We start from the raw sequence: 23,829 nt of genomic DNA on the forward strand, positions 1-23,829 counted from the left end.
CCAACTTGGAACCTGCCACTCTTGTTCCTTAAAGACTTAAAAAGTATACTGTATGATTTTTCCTCTATTTTAGGTCATGTGTCAACGAGTACCCCCACCATTTAGACAACCCTTTTTCTAATTATTACATTTTTTTTTTTGTTAATTTTAAATGAATGTCTCACTCCATAACTTCAAGATCGTTCTTCAAATCAACGTAACACATCAATAAGGATCCTCCTATATATAAATAGTTGATTTTTCAAACTTGTTGAAATTTGATTAGTTCAACTTTCTCATCTTTTGAAATTTCTATGGAAGAATAATCCTCCGGATGCCAAAAAATCTTTTGGTATAGCCAACCGATACGACAATTTTCATTACTAAAGTAGCCACTCATCGGCATCCTAATTTTGAGACCTCATAAAAAATTCATATGATCACCTATCAAATTTGCCCCACCTAGTCAGAAATCATATTGCTATTTAGCCTAATGAAAAATTCAAAAGTTAGTTCACATCGAAAACGACATTCACTACTTTTATTTATGAGACAATGATGCCCTTTTAAATGGCGGCTCAGTTTACTCTCGAATATTGCTGATTAAGTAAACTCGAGAGGAACGGGTCTAAACTAGACGAGACGAGTAAACTATTCAAACTATGCACAACAAGGATATGGTTAGTGCTTACAAGGAAGGGCAAGTCTTGTGAAGTTGCCATTGCTCCACTGGCCCTGCCTTGACCTCTTCCTCTTGTCACAGTTTGCGAAGACGATGGCAATGCAGCAGATCGCTGAGTGAACTCCATTCGCCTTGATCATGGCATGGCCTGACTACCTCTTCCTCTTCCTCCCCACACCTAAACCCTAACAACAATATCAAACTAAGCCTTAAGCTAACAAAGTAAATTATGCATGTACGATTTTCTCAGTTACTGCTCGAGAAGAGGATGCAAATTGAGTTTCATCGCCTTTGCCTGCGACCCTCCCATTTCCTCTGCCTATTGGTCTAAGGGTTGGTTTGGTATTGCTGTGCTTTGAAAAAAAGCTGCTGTGAGAATAAGCGGCTGTAAAATAAATCAACAGTGTTTGGTAAACTTTTTTGTAAAAGTGCTTTTGGAAAGAAAAAAAACAGTCTAATAGTGGGTCTTTTCATTAAAGAAGCATTGTAGCTCCGTGTGCTTTGAAAAAAAGCCAGTTTTCCAAAGCTACAAATAGCAGCTTCAGTTTTTTCCTTTGATTTCAGCTTATTCTCACAGCAGCTTCCAAAATAAACTATTTTTTTTCAGTTTATCAAACACCTAAAACTCTCACAGCTTTTTTTTATGGGTGTTTTTTTTTTTAAGCACCTCACCCCCAAACTAGGTCTAACTCTTCCTCTACCTATTCCCCCCTGAATGAACAAGAAACGCTCGCTCGCTCGCTCTAATTAATGAATAATTAACTCGTCCTCCTCCTCGTCCTCCATCTCTCCTTTAATCTTGAGCAAAACAAACTGGAACGATGATCACTGAAACTGTTACCTTGATTTTCCGATAGCGTCGACAGAGTCGAGACCAGGAGGACCCACTCAAATTCCTCTCCGCGACGCGAGCGACTGGGAATCCTTTTTTTCCGAGTACTCCTCAGCTTCTTCCATACGTCCTTTCCACTTGGCTCTGACGACGGTAGTCTCGGTGTTTTAGTCAACGCCAGTCAACGCATACTAACACTGACACTGACAATGCTCTGTAGCGTTTCTCTTCGTTTCCAAATACTGGTCTTGCTGTTTGCCGCCGTGACGCTCGCGCTTTCTGTTTTGTGTAAACGCGTTTGGGCCCATTTTGGGTCGAGCATTTGGGCTTTTACGAACTAAAAACATTCGGAAGGTGTTTTTTCTTTTTTGGTCCGTCTCAATAATATTCTGCTTAAGTGCTTTCCGAATAGTTAAAAGCACTTCAAAAAATTAAAAGTGCTTCTTACAATATTTAGCGAAGAAATATTGTGTGTTTGCAGATTATGAATATTAATTTTTTCCTCGCAAGTAGCAGATATTGAGTGTTTTCTTAAAGAAGCACAGGTTGAGTGCTTCTCGAAACAAGCATTTGGATTTTAATTGACACACTTGGACCAAAAGCACTTCTATTGATTAAGAGAAGATGTAATTTCGAGTGAAGCATCTAAGGGGCCTTTCAAGTTGAGAACTTCTATAACACGAGTACACTGCTATTGTAGCGTGCCTGCATTTGAAGTTCTTCTGCAAACTATATCAGCCTGCATAAGTACTCCAAAGTTAAACGCGTGCATTTGAAGTTCTGCGAACTATATCAACATGCGGAAGTACTCCAAAGTTAAACGCGTGCATTTGAAGTTCTTCTGCAAGTTATATCAGCCTGCGAAAGTAAGTCTTTTTAACTTTGGTTTCATGATTATATCCATACATTTTGAACACAAAGAATATCATATCATGTAACATAAAAAATATCATATATCCATTCAGAAGCCCGCTGAGTAGGTCGTCAAAACATTATTCCGCAAAGAGAGAAATAAATAAAGCAATTAAAAGAGATGCAATCATCAAGCAAATTTGACACTTGATGCATCCAGAACATCTTCTCCTTTGTCATAAATCTGCAAACATATCCTACATACAAGTTCGGTATCCTACTTCCGAGACAAACATAAAAAATTCAATCCGCTATCAAATTTTCCTTCACCTAGTCCGCAATCGTCTTCTGTTTAAAAGTAATGAACAATTCAAAATTAAGTTCCACCTCAAATACGAGACCACTGGTGTAAGGACAACACTGAACGAAACGAGAGGAGTGATTAGTATCCCAAAGTATGCACAAAAAGGATGAAGTTAGTGCTGCTGCAAGAACAGATCATGTGGTTTTCATTTGCTTGACTGGGAACTTTTCTTCAGCTTGCTTTTGCCACATATAGTTTGCAGCTTCAATCCACTGTTTATTAACTAAAAACTTCTTTTCTTTGACTGCCCATTAAGACTTCTCTGTGCCAGCATCTCCTGAAACCACATGTGTCACCGATGGGTCCACTTGTGTCGAACAAGAGGCTCCCAACTGCTCTGCCATCTTCCAGAGAGGTTGACTCTCATCATCGACATTCAAAGGAAATTCGTGGTTGAAAACAATTTTACACCCCTTTAACACATCCTGCTTAACAGTTTTCAACACCTACAAAAATAGCATCCAGAAGAATCCACATTAAATATATGAAGCTAAGGGAAATAGTCATGTTTTAGTGGCTCTGAAAAAACTTGTTCACCTGTCTCACATCTCTTTCAACAAGATTATCCTCCAATTCCTTCAAGATGGCCACCAACAATAGATTAGCACACAAAGAAAGTGTAACTTTTTGCCATCATGGAGACATAAAGTGGTACTTACATATGGTTCATCCTAATGCTATATAAGTTAGGATACTAATTTGTTTCCTCATTTCTTCATTGGTGATTCGTATTTTCGGTGATTTTAAGAATGGGTAATAAGTTTTTGTCAAGAGTTAATGTGTTCAGTTTCATTTTTTCTAGTTTCTGTTCTATATGGTTGTGTCTTGTGATTGGAGTGTCATGTGATTAGAGGTTCTAAAAGACAAACATGACTTTTTTTATTTGGTCAGAGGAGGGGGGAGCAAGTTCTGTTCAAAATTTGGTTCTTCCGATGGCTTGGAAGAAATTATATCACTATTGCTATTACAAGTGTCCAGTTTGCAGAAATGACAAGGCATGCTACAATCTATGCTTATTTGGTAGATTTGATTCAAATTGGTAGATTTCAGTAAGAAATAAACTTTTATCTTTTCTTTTAGTTAAAGACAGTTAGGACATCAATTTGTAAAAGATATGAATATTAACAATGGTGATAGAACCGCCAATCCATATAGTTGTAAATAGACTTCCACATATATGTAAATAGTATTGCATATCGTGTCTAATTATAACTTTCTACATATTTTATACAGTTTTAAACCCGCAACATCGCGCGGGCACCATTGCTAGTTATGTATACTAAAGCTCAATAAGAAAAACATTGTTCTTAATTACAGTGAAAGGATAGAAAAGCCCCTGCTTCACTATTATTTTTCAGTGTTATTTTTTTGCTGCATAGTGAAATGGCCAAAATGGCCCTGCCCCTTCAATTTGTCGACCCACAGTTTCTCTAGATACTTCCCAGTTCCCACATCGTTTTTCTCACCGTGCTGCTTGCTTTTACTCTCCCTGTCTTCCTTGTCGCCTCATCTGCTAAATTCTCTTCGATTCTACCAACCGCCGCAACCGTTCAGACTTTCCCAAAGGTAAATTCTATTCTCTTCCTTACACAATTTGATATTGATTTTGAAAATAGTGAAAACCCCATAAAACAAACTGACCTTCTCAACCGAAGATTATGATATTCAATTTTTTGTCGGAGAATAAATTTTCTTCATAGTTCATTCAATTTTGTTTTATTTTCTGATTTGGATTTTGAAATTGAGACTCCTAGCTTTGCCCTCATCAAGAAAATTTAATTGATTCCAATTGATAAATGTTACCAGGATGGGAAGGGGATCACCAATTTGAATTCAGCTCTTCAGGTATGCATTCATTCCAGATTTAAAACGTCACTTCCGTTTAGTATGTTGTTTATCATTTTTTATCACAGCACCGTCATGCGGTGTTACTGTCCGTCCTTTTAATTGTTAAAATCTGTTTGTTTGAGTTGTACATAGAACTCTTAACGTAGAATTAGTAAAATGCAGGTGCAGAATGAACGACTAATCAATGTGGGAAAATGTATATAACTGTAACTTAGAAATCTCCCATTTTAATTGCACATATGCTCTTGATGTAAAGTAAATAAAATGTAATGTAACTTAAAGATTGATTTTACCATGTTGTTTTAGCTGTTCTGTTAATTTTTGAAATATTTAGAAATGAATGGGTTGGTTTGTGATTTTATGGAATTTTCAGAAGTATTTATTATGTGTATAGTGATAAATATATGTGTTTGTGAATGCAGTTAAGCTGTTGGTGGCTTTTGAGTATCAATCGATTATTTTGTACTGTTTTTCAAACTTTCTCTTTTTTTTTTGGGAAATGATTCATATTTGCTATAAACTATGAATTTAAAACCCGCAGTGGAGCGCGGCACTTTTGCTAGTTTTGACCTAGAAGCAAATGGAAACGGGAAATGTAATTCCAACTACTTAGTTGATAACACTGAATTTGATCAAGTAGAAATGTTATACAAAGCAAACTTATAGAGCCCCATTATTGTAATACAACATAACAAATGCTGAAGCACCAGAAATCATAAAAAACATGACGTTGTCCTTGAAGGCCCAAACATTTCTCTAGCCGGTAGACACATCAAGCTAAGTTCGGCGTCCCCTCGTCACCCGTGCAGTTGTTGACTTCCTCCTCCTCCTGAATGTCTCCACAAACCATTCAAGCTTCTTGTCTGCCAACGTGTTTCCAGCAACCACTCCCACTACTAGTCCGTTAACAACTCCTGGCAAAACTACGTACCAGTCAAACTCAAATGTAAATCCAGCCTCTTCATCTTCTTCAAAGCTTGATGGTGGCGGCGGCCTCGAGCTTTCATAACCCTCGCATTTCTTAGACAAAAGCTTTCCACACAAACCTGAGTTTCCTTGGTATGAATCTTCTAGGAATGTACCAAATTGTTGGCCAAGTGGTATTTGCCCCCAAAGGTGGTTATACGACACGTTGAAATACCCAAGGAAAGTGAGTTGTGCCAAGCTACCGGGGATCCTTCCAGAGAGCTTGTTTTGAGAGAGATCCAACGATTCAAGAGCAGTCAAGCTCCCTAGAGATGAAGGGATGTGACCAGAGAGAGCGTTGTTGGAGAGGTTTAGCAAATGAAGTGCTCTTAGACTCCCAATGATACTTGCTGGAATCTCCTCTTCAAATCTATTACTTGAGAAATCTATGAGTCTCAGATCATAGGGGGTCTTATCATATGTCAACTCAACACCTTTTACAATAAGTATCATCCCGAATGAAAATTGATAGACATAAAAGTACTGGCTATTTCCCTCGTTTGCAACAACATATTTCATGCAATTCCAATTCTCCATGTACTTAAAAGGCAACATACCTGAAAACAGATTGTTGGATAAATCAATGATGCCCAAGTTTGGGAACTCATGATTAGTTGGAGGCTTCCCAATTATCCCATGAAATGCATTCGACCGCAAAATGAGACCCCTCAATACTGGAAGTACCCCTAACCAAGAAGGGAAGATGTCACTCATCTGATTGTTGCCAATGTCAAGAAACTCTAACCGAGTGCAATCGGCCATTGATCTCGGTAGCTTCCCCTGTAGCCGATTGTAACTCAACCCAACCAATTTCAAACTATTTTTGTTAGCACAAAATGGAGGAATATCGCCATGGAAAGAATTAAACTTCAATTTCAGTATTTCCAAGCTACTGGACTTCCCCAAACATCGTGGAAGCATGCCTCTCAGGCTGTTGTTGCCCAAATCAAGAACTTGAAGATAATTCAAGTTGCAGAACAATGGTGAAACTTCTCCACTATAATTATTGTTGTTGACACTGTAAAACGTGATAGATTGTGGTGGAATTGGCAATGACCCTTGTAACTGATTATCATTAAGAGTAAAAAGCTGCAGATTTTTCCATGGAAGAGTGATTGGATTTTTGTCAAAGCCTGTTAAGAAGTTCGAAGAGAGGTCGATATGGAGCAGAGTTTCTCTAGTTGCATTCCAAAGCCATTTTGGTATTTGGCCATGAATGTTGTTACCAGAAAGGCCTAGGGATTCCAATTCGTATTGATTTTTCAAAAATTCTGGAAACTCTGTCAAGTTGCATTCAGCCAACTCTAGAAATTCGAACTTTGGAAGAGTAGCACTCGAACCAGATTTGACACGCACGGATAACTTGTTGTACCCTAAACCAAGTACCTTCAACTTTTTGAGGTTGGAAAACTCATCAAACTCAACTAATCCACTCAAATTATTATAGGAAAGGCCAAGAACTTCAAGATTTCTGAGGTGGAAAAGCGATTTAAGAATTGCTCCTTGCAAATCGTTGTGGGTGAGCCGCAGAAAAGTTAATTGGGTCAACTCTAATGCGAGCCAAGATGGGATTTCACCAGTTATTGAATTGTTAAGCAAGTCTAGAAACGCAAGTTGGGTCAGGTTACCCACAAAACGTGGGAAATTCCCCTGTAACTTAATATCCGAAAGACGCAAGTGGTTGAGCTTGGTTAATTTTCCAAAACAAGACAAGGAATCAGGAACTAAAAATTAGCCTGCGGAAACGTCATGAAATGAAGCCATCTTAAGGAAACTAAGCTGGGTAAGGTTTCCAAATGAAGATGGAACATGAGAATCAAAACCACAGTATGAGATATCAAAGTAATTTAAGGAATGAAGGTTTCCGATAGAACTAGGAAGTTCACCAGAGAAATTTGTCTCTGAAACATCTAATGTTTTGAAGGAATTGGTCCTGTTAAAAGTAGGAAAATAACCATTTAGGTCTATGTTCGAGTACAATCTAAGCTCCTCTAGGTTTGGTAGGTGGAAAATGCCTACTGGGAATTCCCCATACAACCCACAAGAGCTTAGATTGAGAGATGTGAGAGAAGATGCGTTGACCAAGATATCAGGCACAGTGGAGTATATGCCTACATCACTAAGATGAAGTTGTTTTATGCTGGTCAAGTTTTGGACTAGGATTCTCATGATGGACTTCCTAAGCTCCAAACCATTATTGTAAGATAGAACAAGGGTAGACAGTTTGGATAGCTTTGAAATTTCAGATGGAATTTGGCCAGAAAATGTAGACCTTGAAAGGTTGAGATATGATAGACTCGAAAGGTCATGGCCCAATCTCGATGGTATTTTAGAGGAATTGAAGTTGTTGTCTGAGAGGTCAAGCTTCTGCAAGTGAACAAGTCGGAAGAGGGTGCTGTTGGAATTGATAGAACCATAGAGACAGCTGCTCTTAAGGTCAAGGCCAATGACACGGCCAGACTCCGCATGGCACTCAACACCATCCCACGAACAACAGTTACTTTGATTTTGATCTCCTTCTCGAGCCCAAGATGCAACCTTCGGATAAGCAAAATGAGATCCAGAAGCTGACTTGTCTATCGTAAAGCTTTCCTTGAATTGTAACAAGAGGGAAAGCTCGTCAGCGTGGCAAAGTTTCCGTGTCTGAGTCTGCACAAATGAAAAACAGTGAGTAGCATTGAGTAATAGCAAAAGAAGACAATGCAAACAGGTAAACTTGGACAACAAAGAATCCATTTTCATGGCAGTGTGTTTTTTCTGGTTATAGGAAATATTGTTTTATGGCTCTCGGATAATTAAGAGTGGAGAAGTTAACTCCTTTTATAGACACAACTCATGCAAAGCATAAATAACTAAAAAGTATGAGTCGATTGATGAGTGGGTGGTGAATTGATGTCTCGATCAATTGAAGACTTGAAGTCATTCATCGTTTGCATGTAATAATTGCAAACTCGATCGTTTAGTTTTATCTATATGCTCGTTTGATCTTAAAAAATGTGAACGTAATACTTTGAGTAGACAAAATCAGGTGATCGCCATCACTTGAAGACTTGAAGTCAAGTCGTCGTTTGCATATGTGACTTATCTCAACGCTTGTTTATCTTTTTAATACAGGCTCTAATTCTGTGTACATATACTCCTTTACTCAATTTATTTATCGTTACACTTATTTATCTCATGTTAATTACTTGAGTTGAAGTTCATCCATGTAGTAGGATTTACTATGCATACACACAATTTATTCATAGAACGTGAATATTAATTAATTTAGTTTTTAATTTAAGGTTAATGTTTTTTTTTCTCGAGCTTTGCACACATAACAATCAATTAGTTGTCACTCCTACTAATAAAAATGTCCCTAAGGCTACTATCTCTTTCACAAACAGAGTAGCTTTTGTTCCACTAATAATGGGCATGAGGTCTCGTGAACCAGATTATAAGCCACTGATCATCATCATAAACGTTCTTGTAAAGCTAACCATGCATTCAAAGTGACAAGCCGACAAATCGATGGTAGTCTTTCGAAGCTAGCTAATATCCTATTCAGCACTTACACATATTTTTGGGTGCGCACAATATTAATTATAGGGTAAATTATATTTTATATGAATGCAATTGCAACTTCATACAATATTTTTAAAACATTTCAATCTCATACATGAACTTATATTTTGCCGCAATTTCTTACATTCGTTAATTAAACCGTTAATTTAACCGTTAAATTATGAAGTCGCAAATGCATGACCCACATATTTGATGACATGACATATAAAAAATAATTAATTATAAAAAAACAATTTAAACAAATAATTAAATTAAAAGAAAATAAAAAAGAGGCCCACCCCTCTTCTCCCATACGAGCAAAGGACCTCCATCTCTATCTCCTTCTTTCTCCAGCACCACCACCCATCCCATACAACCTCCATGTCAATCCCCCCCCTTCCCAATCCCTAAACCCCATTCCCAAATTTTCTAAATTTCTTCTGATTCTTCGTCTTCCCCAAATCTACTAATATATTTCCTCAGTTTTCGCTCTCAATCCGAAAAAAAAAACCCAGAAAATTTCCTGGATCGGAAGCTGAGTTTGCGTCTGAATTAGCTTCCTTTTTCGACTGGCTTATGAGGAAGGGTCGAGATCGAGAGCTCTCTGTGCTCCTGCCCTTAGTCTTAGGTGTAGCCGCCTCCGCCGCAACACGACCGGAAGACCCAGATGGAGAAAATCCGGAAAGACGAAACCCGCGGGAAGGAATCGTCCTCATCAACGCGTGGTGGTGAACGAAGGGCATTCGGACCTGGACTTGCTGCTGCAGGGGCTGGGTGGCAAGGATAGTCAGCCGCCGGTGTCGAAGGCGTCAATCCACGCCATGCCGTATGTCAAGATCTGGGAATCATATTTGGATTCAAATAGGTTGTGTAAATTTCAACTTTGATGATGGTGATGCAAAAAGGGTGATGCAGAAAGAAGGGGATGGCTGGTTGTGTTGCAGAAAGAAGGAGACGAAGATGGAGCATTTGCTCGGGTGGGAGAAGAGGGGTGGGCCCATTTTTATTTTGTTTTAATTTAAATTTTCATTAAATTGTTTTTTATACTTAATTATTTTTATATGCCACATCATCAAATATGTGGATCATACATTTGCAACGTCATCACTTAACGGTTGAACTAACGAATGTAAGAAATGAAAACAAAATATAAGTGTGTGTATGTGATTGAAATGTTTTAAAAATATTGTATAAGGTTGTAATTGCTCCCAAACCCAAGGGGATAAAATGTAATTTACCCTTAAATATATATTGCAGGATGTAACATGATTAATTTTATAGAAAACTAAATTTTAATCCTTAAAAAATATAAAATTTAGAAAAATATCTTATACAAGATTAAAATTTGATTTTAGTCTCTAGACTCTATTTAAGTATCTTATATAAGAAAATATTTTCGTAGATATTTTTCGGTATACTTATGTTTTTTCATATTTTCTTATGTGCCACTAATTCATTACAATATATTTAGGTATGAACATTTCGGTACACTTATATTTTTTCATATTTTCTTATGTGCCACTAATTCATTACAATATATTTAGGTATGAATATTTCGGTACACTATGTTAGTATAATATGTTTAGGTACTGACATTTCGGTACACTACTTTAGTATAATATACTTAGGTACCAACATTTCGGTATATTAGTTTGGCATCATATATTTAGGTATGAAATTTTTCGGTACACTTATGTTTTTGCATATCTTCTTATGTGCCACAAATTCACTACAATATATTTAGGTACGGACATTTCAGTACACTAATTTAGTAAAATATATTATGATACGAACGTTTAGGTACACTAATTAGAGGAAGTAAAATGAATTAAAATATGTATAATAATAAATTTTAATTTTAATGTAATGACATTAAATAAGATATCTATTAAATATTTAAAAAAATGTAATATGAATTTGAATTAAGTATACATTAGAGAACTACGATCAATATCCAATCCAACACCAGATTTTTATTGAATTTTAATCTTCTTCAAGGATTAAAGTTCAAAAACCCCTTAATTTTAATGTCGTAAGATTATTGATTACTATGCGGTAGTACCAATTTTGTTTGAAGTAATGAATCACCATTTTATAGACTTCATCGTACCTTTTCGCAAGAGTTGTAGACTTCTTTGAATGGTCATATCCATTCAAGAAATGACACATCATTCATAAAAGGGTATAACCTTTATCAGTGGCAGATCCAAGATTTTAGTGTCTGGTGGTCCCAATTTTAAAGCTCCAAAATAGAAAGACCAAAATAACATTGAAAAAATAAATGACAAAAATCAATACCATTTACATGTGTACTAAAATAAAAATAAGTACAACTACATAGCGTATAACTCATGTAGTTAATGCGAGACTATCAAGACTCTTGTCGTTAATACATTGATAAACACTGTGTTGATCACTTGAGTAACAAGTTCTCACAATATGAACTAATAAATAAATCATGCACCCCAAAAATAACTTGCATAACTAAATCCTAATTACGGTTTTGGGGTCAAAGAGAACAATGGAAGACGTTCGCAAACCTAAAGGCTAAAAGTTATTCAATTTGAAAATCTTTTAACCATTCATATACATAAAACAAATAAATAGTTCATTATGATTATGCAACTTATTACTAAAAACGTTGATTGGCTTGACATGAATGAATGACTAAAAGATCTCTGAATTGAAGGATTTTTGCAGATATGATTATGATAAAGAGAATAAACAGTTTTGATATGATGTTCGTACAGTGAAATACGTTAATCGTAAGTGAGGGGACAAACATTATTCAAAAAAGCGTATGATAATACTTGTACTCCTTGGGAGATGAGCTCATTCTCCCACTTACAAATAAAGTATCTTAACCGTAGAAATTTCATAATCAAAATCATTCAATTTCTTAATCTTCATTTAAAAATCATCTCTATAAATATCATTCGAATTAGATATTGTTTAATCATCTAAATGTAACAAATAAATCAACAGTTTATCATAAATATGTTAGTTGGTACTTACACCGTTAATTTGTTTGATACATTTGGATCTAAATGACCTCTGATTCAAATGATTTTCTTGTAGAGATGATTTTCAAATAAAGCTTACAAAATTGAACACAAGTATTATTCTTCACAAAACATACGCAAACAAAATATGGGGATGAGTGACGAGTCATCGAGTGGTGACAAAAAAGAAATGAAAGAGAACCAAACAAGGAGACAATGAAGTCAATAAAATGCCGATCTCGATCACTCGAAGACTTGGAAGTCATATGAGTCGTTTGCAAGTAAACATCTCTAGCTAACCTACAAGTCTACCATTAATGTTGTTGTTACTTATTGGCATTGGGTATCAAGCAATTGTCTCAGTTGAAGTCAAGCTATTAAGGACAATTTTGCCTTGTCCCGTGATAAGGTATCGCTAATTAGTAATTACCACTCATGTTCTTGTCATTATAAATACTAAAAGTGACATTAAGAAAAAATAGAAATTGCATTTATAATTCAGTAATACAAAAGGCCAACACAAGGGTTACATCAATAGCATCTTAAACATCTAGAGTTCCTTTGGTGTATCCAAATTTTCGTCAACTTAAATCACTTGACACACTTTAGAGTGTAATACTATTATTTTTTTTGCCTACAAACCCTTAACATTTCATATAGGTTGCAAATCTAACGTCTAATTTAATCTCTAAAGTTAACTTACACTATTTCTTATGAAAAACTACTAATTTACCTCCAAAGACACTATTTCTTTAAGAAAAACTATCAATCTACCCTTCAATGTGTATTACATGCAAGTACCGTGACTTAAATTGACGGAAAATTGAATATAGTAGCTTTGACTATAATATTAGAGGGTAATTGACAGATTTTTATAAATCAATGACTAATTTTTTTGAAAAAAAAATAGTCTAGGAACTTAATATTCACTGAGGTGATAATTAAAGGACTAAATTAACAGTTCACCTAAAATATATTACAAAAACACGGGTGATTTTGGAGACTCGCGTTAACTTTTATTGCATCTATAGATTGGATAGAGCGCGACAATACAATATCACACCACACAAAGGATATATAACAAAATCCACCAGATTCAAGTTCAACCCCATAATAACTTAAACAACTTAAATATGGAGACCAGATTTACAAGGACTAAAAAGCACTTTATCCCCTCCTCCTCGTGCGTCTTGGCTGCCTCTACTGGATTTTTTTTACCAAGCTAGAAAATATAAAAATTGCATTCATAATTCAATAATACAAAGGATCAACACAAGGGTTACATCAATACCATCCAAAAATCTAGAGTTCCTCCGGCCAGAGTAACAAAGGGCTAAAGCCCCATCGAAACCCGAAATTACGTACTCCTTTGATGGACAACAATTACTTATCTCTTCTCCTTCTTACGTCCAAGATGCAACCATTGGATAAACAAAAGAATCTGCAGGAGCAGACTTGTTAATCGCAAAACCATTCCTTGGATCGCAACAAGGCAGAGCACTTATCCATAGAGTCAAGTCGATTATTGTACATCCGTATGATTGAAACAGTCGAGCTAGCTAGTAGGTTTAATTCTGTGTTTATCATGCTAACTTCTATCATTTTCATTCCATCAGTCATCAATCGATTATCATCAGAAATATTCTAGTCATGCTCAACATGTATTCGAGTCTTACAAATTGTTTTCTGTCCATTTTCAGTACTTATTTTTGGTTGCACAAACAAAATGTATGCCAACAAAATTTTAATTTTGAGATATGATACAAAATCCCTACTTTGCCTGTAATATTTTACAAACAATGAGCCATTTATAAAGTTTGGAAGAAAAAAAAAAGTTACATTATACATGTTCAATTTCCATACACTAGCCTTCATGCACGCGCTCAAGCACGTGCATAAGGCATTTTTTGAATCACGGCATGCTACGCATGACTTACACGCTTTAAATGTATTTATATGCGTAAATTGACAAAAGAAAAGTCAAATATTTGAAGTAAATGAATAATCTTAGATCATGCTCAAATAAACCCTTCATAAATCATTAAAGCAGCTGAATCCACATAATAAAATCAGTCTCTATTGAATTTATATTAAGAATAGAGAAAATAATATTTAATAAACAACTTATTGAATCATATTATTGCTAGCCCATTTTGAGGCTAAGCCCGCCCATTCTTCCTTAGTGTAAATAATATCGTTTGTTAAAAAAAATAAATAAACAACTTATTGAATCACATTATTGCTAGCCCATTGTGAGGCTAAGCCCACCATCCTCCCCTTTAGTGTGGATAATATCATTTGTTCACAAAAAAAAAAACAATCATTTGACAACTAATTTAATCACATTATTATCCGCGTGCAAAAGACTTTTTTTATAACCGGCATTACAGCCTCTTAAGATGAAAATTGCATTATTCTAACTTGGAACCTGCCACTCTTGTTCCTTAAAGACTTAAAAAGTAAACTGTATGATTTTTCCTCCATTTTAGGTCATGTGTCAACGAGCACCCCACCATTTAGACAACCCTTTTTCTAATTATTACAACTTTTTTTTTTGTTAATTTTAAATGAATGTCTCACTCCATAACTTCAAGACCATTCTTCAAATCAACGTAACACATCAATCAGGATCCTCCTATATATAAATAGTTGATTTTTCAAACTTGTTGAAATTTGATCAGTTCAACTTTCTCATCTTTTGAAATTTCTATGGAAGAATAATCCTCCGAATGCCAAAAAATCTTTTGGTATAGCCAACCGATACGACAGTTTTCATTCCTAACTTATATTGTATGCGTGTTGATTGTTGGGTATCCCATATCCATGAAGTTTCTTGATTCACCAAGCACCCACGCACGTCCAACTACAACCAAACTATAGTGTTTAGTTTATGATTCACTAGCCTTCATGCACGCGCGTGAGTGTTTAGTTTATGATTCACTAACCTTCATGCACACGCTCATGCACGTGCAGAAGACATTATTTTTTGAATCACGACATACTACGCGTGACTTACACGTTTTAAATGTATTTATATCCGTAAATTGACAAAAGAAAAGTCAAATATTTGAAGTAAATGAATAATCTTAGATCATGCTAGAAGAAACCCCTCATAAATCAATTAAAGCAGCTGAATCCACATAAGAAAATCGGTCTCTATTGAATTTATATTAAGAATACAGAAATAATATTTAATAAACAACTGATTGAATCACATTATTGCCAGCTCATTGTGAGGCTAAGCCCACCCACTCATCCTTAGTGTAGATAATATCGTTTGTTAAAAAATAAATAAATAAATAAACAACTATTGAATCACATTATTGCTAGCCCATTGTGAGGCTAAGCCCACCCTCTCTCTCTCTTAGTGTGGATAATATCATTTGTTCACAAAAAAAAACAATTATTTGACAACTAATTTAATCACATTATTATCCGCGTGCGAAAGACCTTTTTTATAACCGGCATTACAGCCTCTTAAGATGAGAATTGCATTATTCCAACTTGGAACCTGCCACTCTTGTTCCTTAAAGACTTAAAAAGTAAACTGTGTGATTTTTCCTCTATTTTAGGTCATGTGTCAACAAGTATCCCACCATTTAGACAACTATTTTTCTAATTATTATATTTTTTTTGTTAATTTTAAATGAATGTCTCACTCTATAACTTCAAGACCGTTCTTCTAATCAACGTAACACATCAATCAGGATCCTCCTATATATAAATAGTTGATTTTTCAAACTTGTTGAAATTTGATTAGTTCAACTTTCTCATCTTTTGAAATTTCTATGGAAGAATAATCCTTCGGATGCCAAAAAATCTTTTGGTATAGCCAACCGATACGACAGTTTTCATTCCTAACTTATATTGTATGCGTGTTGACTGTTGGGTATCCCATATCCATGAAGTTTCTTGATTCACCAAGCACCCAGGCACGTCCAACTACAACCAAACTATTGTGTTTAGTTTATGATTCACTAGCCTTCATGGATGCGCTCACGCACGTGCAGAAGACATTTTTTGAATCATGGCATGCTATGCGTGACTTACACGTTTTAAATGTATTTATATGCGTAAATTGACAGAAGAAAAGTCAAATATTTGAAGTAAATGAAAATAACAAACACAAAAGAAGATTCAATGACCAACATGTGACTTTTTGGATGGAATTTGGGTAAATTTGAAGCTAGGGAGAAATTATCTATTCATAGTATTTTAGGGAAAAAATTGGCCTAACCAAAACTTTATGGGTAATATCGGCAATGGGGTACAGGTTAAGGGTGGGAATCGGCGAATTACTCTTCTTAAATGTATAGAGAAACTGAACTCAAGTGAAGCTCTAGGTTAGTGTCAATTAGGGATGTGCAACGGTTATGGTAGGCGGATAACCGCGGTTATTTACCCATAACCGTTTATGCTCATACATGTATAACCGTTTACCTGTTGGGTAATTGCCTAAACGGTTATACTCATACCCATAACCGTTTATAAACGGTTAACAATATCCATAACCGCATACTCATTTAACCGTAACCGTTTAATACCCATTTACCCCTTTTAACCCGTTTATCCTTTTTTTTTACCATTACCCCTTTTTCACCCGTCTACATGTTTTTTAACAACTTGAAAATTAAAAAATAAAATTTGTCATAATTTTTTTTTGACAATTAAACACCGTTATGGGTACATTCATCATACATTTCCGTATTTTAATTTTTTAAGTCATTATATCATTCCAATAATTGAAATAATAATTTACAGACGATTAAACACCGTTATGGGTACATTCATCATACATTTCCGTATTTTAATTTTTTAAGTCATTATATCATTCCAATAATTGAAATAATAATTTACAGACGATATTTTAACTGTTACCAATAAAGGTAAATATAATATTTGCTAAGTATTATTGGGTTACAAAAATTGTTTAGAAGACATTTCTGTCAAAGCATTTCTGTCAATTTCACGGTTACCCGCAAGGAATTTAAATTAATTTGACGAATTCCTTGATGATGAGAATCATCATTCCTTTAGCAGTGTTATTGAGAGAATGACCGATGAATTCCTTGCTAATTTATTGGGTGCTAAGTATTATTGGATCGAGAACATGGTTTGTACTAGTTTTACATATATAAAATAAATGGGTAAACGGTTACCCGTTTATAACCGCGGTTAATACCCATAACCGCCCATTTAAATTTCGTGGGTAAACGGTTATAACCATAACCGTTTATTTATCTAAACGGTTACCCATAACCGCAACCGTTTAATTTAAATAGATAGGTAACCGCGATTACCCATAACCAATGGGTATTTGTCCATCCCTAGTGTCAATTGTGATTAATTGAAACAATGGAAAGTAAATGGATGAAAACATGGTGGTCAATAATCTGCAATGAGAGAATATCTCTTGAAAAGATACTTTTGAAGCACTACATCCAACTAAAGGAGCCGGAGAGAAGATAATAAAGCAACACTCTAATTAAATTTGGCTTGCCCGGTGTTCAGCATAATTATAAGGTTAGTGTTCTGCAGTTCTACGTGGATCTACTTAAAAAGCTTCCAGTAAAACTGCTTTCTCGAGAAGCATTTCCAAACGGACCATAGATGTACTAGTTTACAGGATTTAAGCCAGTCAGTCAAGAGTTAGTTTTTACTCACCCCATAACCCTTGTATAGCTTACGCCCCTCTAGATTGTGCCACATGTTTAAAAGACAAAACACAATTAGTCTAATGCATTTAATTATTTCTTACCAATAATTAAGCAATAAACTTACCATTCAAAACCCCACTGAGTGAGGTTTCAAAACATAATTCAGTAAAATTACATGATGAATGTTGTTGTTAAGGCCTTGCAAGGCATGATAGTGATTGGAGTTGGGGCTCTTGACTTTATAATTGGTGCAGCTCTCTATTCATTCAGAAGCTGCAATCTGTAATGGAAAGAGATCAAGAGTTTGCCTTGTTGAGCAAATTTGACACCGTATTCTATATACAAACTCAAAGTAGCCACTCTTCGGCATCCTAATTTTGGGACAACATAAAAAATTCATATGATCACCTATCAAATTTGCCCCACCTAGTCAGAAATCATATTGCTATTTAGCCTAATGAAAAATTCAATAGGCCTTGGGTAAAAGTACATCTCGAACGTTACACTGGATATAAGTAATTGGGGAAAAACATAAGAGCACGCACATGCAAGTACACAAGATAAGGTAACTGAATCAGGATGAATAAACTCTAAACAATCTCCTTTTCCGTCAGAAGCACGCTACTAAAATGAGAAAAAGAAGTGATAAACTGATTAAAATTAGTTATACTAGTGTAGAACTGGAGGGAACAAACAACACCTCCCAAAGGCGGGTGTATACCATCAAAATTTAAACACTAATCATGTTATAAAAGCAAAAACACGTGAAGGAAAAACATAACATACCTTCCAGAGTCTCTGTCTGGCTCTATGGCCAGAGGCTGGTCGCCTCCCTTGACAGAAACAAGACTTTCTGCATAAAGAACAGCTTGAATATATAGTGGGTTTTCAATGCCATGTATAGGAAGGTATTTGAGGTTTCGAGTGCGTAGGTTATAGGAGACAACGTCTCCATCAGTGGCCGCCAGAAGAAGCTCGTCATTCTTCCAAAATATCAATGGAATCTCAATCCTTGGTACAGATTCGATTGTTAAGCGTTTCTTACTCCATGGAATTTTTACCCCATCACTAGAGTCATCCATCACCCATGTATCAAAGATAGAAAGTCCAGTTCCTTCATCTTTGCAGTAGCAGAACAAAGCAAGGGATTCCTTCCATAATGCAAGACTGCAATTCCATGCAAATCTTTCCAGAGAATCATACAGAACTGGTATCTTATCAAATACCTCCTCACCCATATCAAATGTAAGGATGAAATCATTATTTTGTAGATCAGTAGCAAACCAATGATAAACACCCTTGATGTAGACATAAAAAGGTGTCCAGATGACAGAAAAATCGATCTCAAACTTGACCTCTCTCCAAGAATCAACACCTAAAGTGTATACCTCTGCTATTCTAGGCCCCGGCAAAAATTTCACAATTCTAACAACCTTGTATGCTTTAGCTTTGGAATCATACCCAAATCCAACGGCATTGGTAATGGTATCCACTCTATCAGCAACATCTGGTTCTGGGGGAGGCAGGAGAAGACAAGGCTGGGGAAGAAGCTGAAATTCCATGATCGCTGGATTGACTAAACCAATATCCTCAGGACAAAAGTGAATACTTAGACAGAAAATCCCATCACAGTAACCCACAATTTCAAAATTTGGAGAAGATACACTCAACAAAGGATACGCAACACTAAGATCCCCAACACGGTCATCACTATCGCTAAAATCCTCTGAAACATTAAGCTAAAATCCTCTGAAACATTAAGCAATGACAATAAAACGTGCTTCCTATGATCCCTCAGATTGTTAACAGTATGTTTTACAACAATGCTGGTGGAGGAATCTGATTTCGAATTCGAGTTAGAAAGGTGACTCGCCACAAAGCTAGGACTATCAATTAGATCACACCACAACTTACGGACACATTTGAATCGCATCAAGGATTTAGGTGGCAATCGAGACAGGATTTGCACCACCATATCATCCGTAAAATTACACGACTTTGCCATTAACTAATTAATTAATTTCTCCTCCTCTACTTTTCCTTTTATGCTTTTCAGCAAATTAAATAAGGCGGAACAATGATGGAGCAAGATCAAGGGAACATCTTACCTTGGATTTCCGATTGTGCTGAGTCCAAGAGCAGGAATTTATTAAACTTCAAAATCCACTCAAACTCCTCATCGGAGCGACTGAGATTCCTTCATTTCCAAACACTCATTGTTTCTTCCTTCCACTCGGCTCTGACTAGTCTCTCTGTTATAGTCAATGCTCAGTCATACTGATATTTTTTTCTAGGGTTTCTTCTTCTTCTTTTGCTGCTGTTTGATGATGGAACAGGTTCAGGGCCCCCTTTGGACTTTTGTATGCTAAAAAGGAAAAAATATATTGTCCAAATGTGGGTGTCATTTATTATCTGTCTCGAGAACATACTTTACGTTACAAGTTACATCAAGAGAGAAGTGCACAATAACCCATATATATATATATATAGGACATGATTTCCGCACACCATTTTCCTTTTTTTGCACACCCTATTTATTTCTGGGTATTATACTAAATAAATCCAAAGGAGAACCAAGGAGCAGAAATAAACAGGGTCTGTAGGTGAAGGAATGGGGTGTGCAGAAATCATTTCCCTAAATCAAGAATATTTTGACGATTTCCCACTAAATTAACATAAAGGGCCAATTTCCGCATACGGCCATGTTTCCCCGTACTTCATCTAACTTTCTATTGAAAATGTCACATTTCAAAATTAAAAAAAAGAAAAGAAAAGACAATAATAAGATTAAGAAAGAAAACACAAAAGAAGATTCAATGACCAACATGTGACTTTTTGGATGGAATTTGGGTAAATTTGAAGCTAGGGAGAAATTATCTATTCATAGTATTTTAGGGAAAAAATTGGCCAAACCAAAACTTTATGGGTAATATCGGCAAAGGGGTACAGGTTAAGGGGGGGAATCGGCGAATTACTCTTCTTATATGTATAGGGAAACTGAACTCAAGTGAAGCTCTAGGTTAGTGTCAATTGTGATTAATTGAAACAATGGAAAGTAAATGGAAGAAAACATGGTGATCAAAATCTGCAATGAGAGAATATCTCTTGAAAAGATATTTTTGAAGCACTACATCCAACTAAAGTAGACGGAGAGAAGATAATAAAGCAACACTCTAATTAAATTTGGCTTGCCCGGTGTTCAGCATAATTATAAGGTTAGCATTCTGCAGTTCTATGTGGATCTACTTAAAAAGCTTCCAGTAAAACTGCTTTCTAGAGAAGCATTTCCAAATGGACCATAGATGTCCTAGTTTACAGGATTTAAGCCAGTCAGTTAAGAGTTATTTTACTCACCCCCTAACCCTTGTATAGCTTACGCCCCTCTAGATTGTGCCACATGTTTAAAAGACAAAACACAATTAGTCTAATGCATTTAATTATTTCTTACCAATAATTAAGCAATAAACTTACCATTCAAAACCCCACTGAGTGAGGTTTCAAAACATAATTCAGTAAAATTACATGATGAATGTTGTTGTTAAGGCCTTGCAAGGCATGATAGTGATTGGAGTTGGGGCTCTTGACTTTATAATTGGTGCAGCTCTCTATTCATTCAGAAGCTGCAATCTGTAATGGAAAGAGATCAAGAGTTTGCCTTGTTGAGCAAATTTGACACCGTATTCTATATACAAACTCAAAGTAGCCACTCTTCGGCATCCTAATTTTGGGACAACATAAAAAATTCATATGATCACCTATCAAATTTGCCCCACCTAGTCAGAAATCATATTGCTATTTAGCCTAATGAAAAATTCAAAAGTTAGTTCACATCGAAGACAACATTCAATACTTTTATTTATGAGACAATGATGCCCTATTTACTCTCGAGGATTGCTGATTAAGTAAGCTTGAGAGGAACGGGTCTAAACTAGACAAGAGGAGTAAACTATTCGAACTATGCACAACAAGGATATGGTTAGTGCTTACAAGGAACTTTCTCTTCAGGTTGCTTTCGGTTGCACAACTCCGACAGCAGATTATATACTTCATGGCTTAGTGTTTAGATCTTCCCCTGGGCTTGGCAATGACCGAAGTGGATAGTCGGAAGGGCAAGTCTTGTGAAGTTGCCATTGCTCCACTGGCCCTGCCTTGACCTCTTCCTCTTGTCACAGTTTGAGAAGATGATGGCAATGCAGCAGATCGCTGAGTGAACTCCATTCGCCTTGATCATGGCATGACCTGACTACCTCTTCCTCTTCCTCCCCATATCTAAACCCTAACAACAATATCAAACTAAGCCTTTAGTTAACAAAGTAAATTATGCATGTACGATTTTCTCAGATTTGCCTTAAGTTAACAGAGGATGCAAATCGAGTTTCATCGCCTTTGCCTGCACTCTCCCATTTCCTCTGCCCATTGGTCTAACTCTTCCTCTACCTCTTCCCCTGAATGAACAAGAAACGCTCGCTCGCTCTAAATTTGGGTTGTGATCATGAAATAAATGAAACAATATGAAAGTGTACTCTATCACTTAAGAAATGACACCCAAAACGTCCTCCTTATCATCCTCCTCGCCACCAACAATATGCCTGACGGCAATGCGGGTGGAGGAACTCGAATTATTCGAATTCGAGAGGTGGCTGGCCACAAAGCGACTATCAATCAGATCACGCCAGGACTCGTGGACGCATTTGAACCGCATCAGGGGATTTGGTGGCAACCTTGACAGGATTTGCGCCACCATATCATCCGACAATTTGCAGGAATTTGCCATTAATTAACTAATTTATGAATAATTAACTTGTCCTCCTCCTCTTCCTCCATCTCTACTTTCCTTTAATCTTGAGCAAAACAAACTGGAACGATGATCACTGAAACTGTTACCTTGATTTTCCGATAGCGTCGACAGCGTCGAGACCTGGAGGACCCACTCAAATTCCTCTCCGCGACGCGAGCGACTGGGAATCCTTCTTTTCCGAGCACTCCTCAGCTTCTTCCCTTCGTCCCTTCCGCTTGGCTCTGACGACTGTAGTCTCTGTGTTTTAGTCAACGCCAGTCAACGCCAGTCAACGCGAGTCAACGCGTACTGACACTGACAATGCTCTGTAGGGTTTCTCTTCGTTTCCAATCACTGGTCTTGCTGTTTGCCGCCGTAACGCTCGCGCTTTCTGGTTTGTGTAAACTGGTTCGGGCCCATTTTGGGTCGAGCATTTGGGCTTTTACGATCTAAAAAAATTTGGAAGGTGTTTTTTCTTTTTTGGTCCGTCTCAATAATATTCTCCTTCAGTGCTTTCCGAATAGTTAAAAGCACTCCAAAAAATTTAAAGTGCTTCTTACAATATTTAGCGAAGAAATATTGTGTGTTTGCAGATTATGAATATTAATTTTTTTCTCGAAAGTAGCAGATATTGAGTATTTTCTTAAAGAAGCACAAGTTGAGTGCCTCGAAACAAGCATTTGGATTTTAATTGACACACTTGCACTAAAAGCACTTCTATTGATTAAGAGAAGATGTAATTTCGAGTGAAGCATCTAAGGGGCCCTTCAAGTTGAGAACTTCTATAACATGAGTACACTGTTATTGTAGGGTGCCTGCATTTGAAGTTCTTCTGCAAACTATATCAGCCTGCATAAGTACTCCAAAGTTAAACGCGTGCATTTGAAGTTCTGCAAACTATATTAACATGCGGAAGTACTCCAAAGTTAAACGCGTGCATTTGAAATTCTTCTGCAAGTTATATCAGCCTGCGGAAGGAAGTCTTTGTAACTTTGGTTTCATGATTATATCCATACATTTTGCAAAGAATATCATATCATGTAACATAAAAAATATCATATATCCATTCAGAAGCCCACTGAGTAGGTCGTCAAAACATTATTCCGCAAACAGAGAAATAAATAACGCAATTAAAAGAGTTGCAATCATCAAGCAAATTTGACATTTGATGCATCCAGAACATCTTCTCCTTTGTCATAAATCTGCAACCATATCCTACATACAAGTTTGGTATCCTACTTCCAAGACAAACATCAAAAATTCAATCCGCTATCAAATTTTCCTTCACCTAGTCAGCAATCGTCTTCTGTTTAAAAGTAATGAACGA

General features: G+C 36.3%; 3 protein-coding genes and 2 long non-coding RNA genes across 5 annotated transcripts in view; 1 reads left to right on the forward strand and 4 right to left on the reverse strand.

Annotated features, from left to right (window-relative positions):
* LOC103421728 (RNA polymerase II C-terminal domain phosphatase-like 4) overlaps positions 1-23,829 on the reverse strand; it is a 131,742-nt gene that overhangs the window by 39,967 nt on the left and 67,946 nt on the right. The window contains exon 9 of the mRNA XM_070805029.1: positions 3,247-3,285. Coding sequence (XP_070661130.1) covers positions 3,247-3,285 — 39 coding nt within the window. The remainder of the gene's footprint in view (positions 1-3,246; positions 3,286-23,829) is intronic.
* On the reverse strand, positions 489-1,617 carry LOC139188044 (uncharacterized). The gene is made up of 2 exons (XR_011571169.1): positions 1,503-1,617; positions 489-846 (listed from the first exon to the last, which is right to left on the reverse strand). It is a non-coding gene; the product is annotated as an uncharacterized lncRNA (long non-coding RNA).
* Positions 4,140-4,923, forward strand: LOC114826961 (uncharacterized). Its single transcript, XR_011571164.1, has 3 exons — positions 4,140-4,275; positions 4,516-4,554; positions 4,720-4,923. It is a non-coding gene; the product is annotated as an uncharacterized lncRNA (long non-coding RNA).
* LOC139188058 (receptor-like protein 6) lies at positions 5,121-8,395 on the reverse strand. The gene is made up of 2 exons (XM_070805081.1): positions 7,260-8,395; positions 5,121-7,217 (listed from the first exon to the last, which is right to left on the reverse strand). The coding sequence occupies exons 1-2, from the start codon at positions 8,263-8,265 to the stop codon at positions 5,335-5,337; spliced, it is 2,889 nt and encodes a 962-aa protein (XP_070661182.1). The 5' UTR covers positions 8,266-8,395; the 3' UTR covers positions 5,121-5,334.
* Positions 17,534-22,846, reverse strand: LOC139188043 (F-box/kelch-repeat protein At3g06240-like). Its single transcript, XM_070805047.1, has 4 exons — positions 22,610-22,846; positions 21,713-22,001; positions 18,512-21,352; positions 17,534-18,005 (listed from the first exon to the last, which is right to left on the reverse strand). Exons 3-4 carry the CDS (start codon positions 19,285-19,287, stop codon positions 17,984-17,986), a joined length of 798 nt encoding a protein of 265 aa, XP_070661148.1. The 5' UTR covers positions 19,288-21,352; positions 21,713-22,001; positions 22,610-22,846; the 3' UTR covers positions 17,534-17,983.

The sequence above is a fragment of the Malus domestica genome, chromosome 09 (assembly GCF_042453785.1).
Source record: "Malus domestica chromosome 09, GDT2T_hap1".
Taxonomy (NCBI): Eukaryota; Viridiplantae; Streptophyta; class Magnoliopsida; order Rosales; family Rosaceae; genus Malus; species Malus domestica.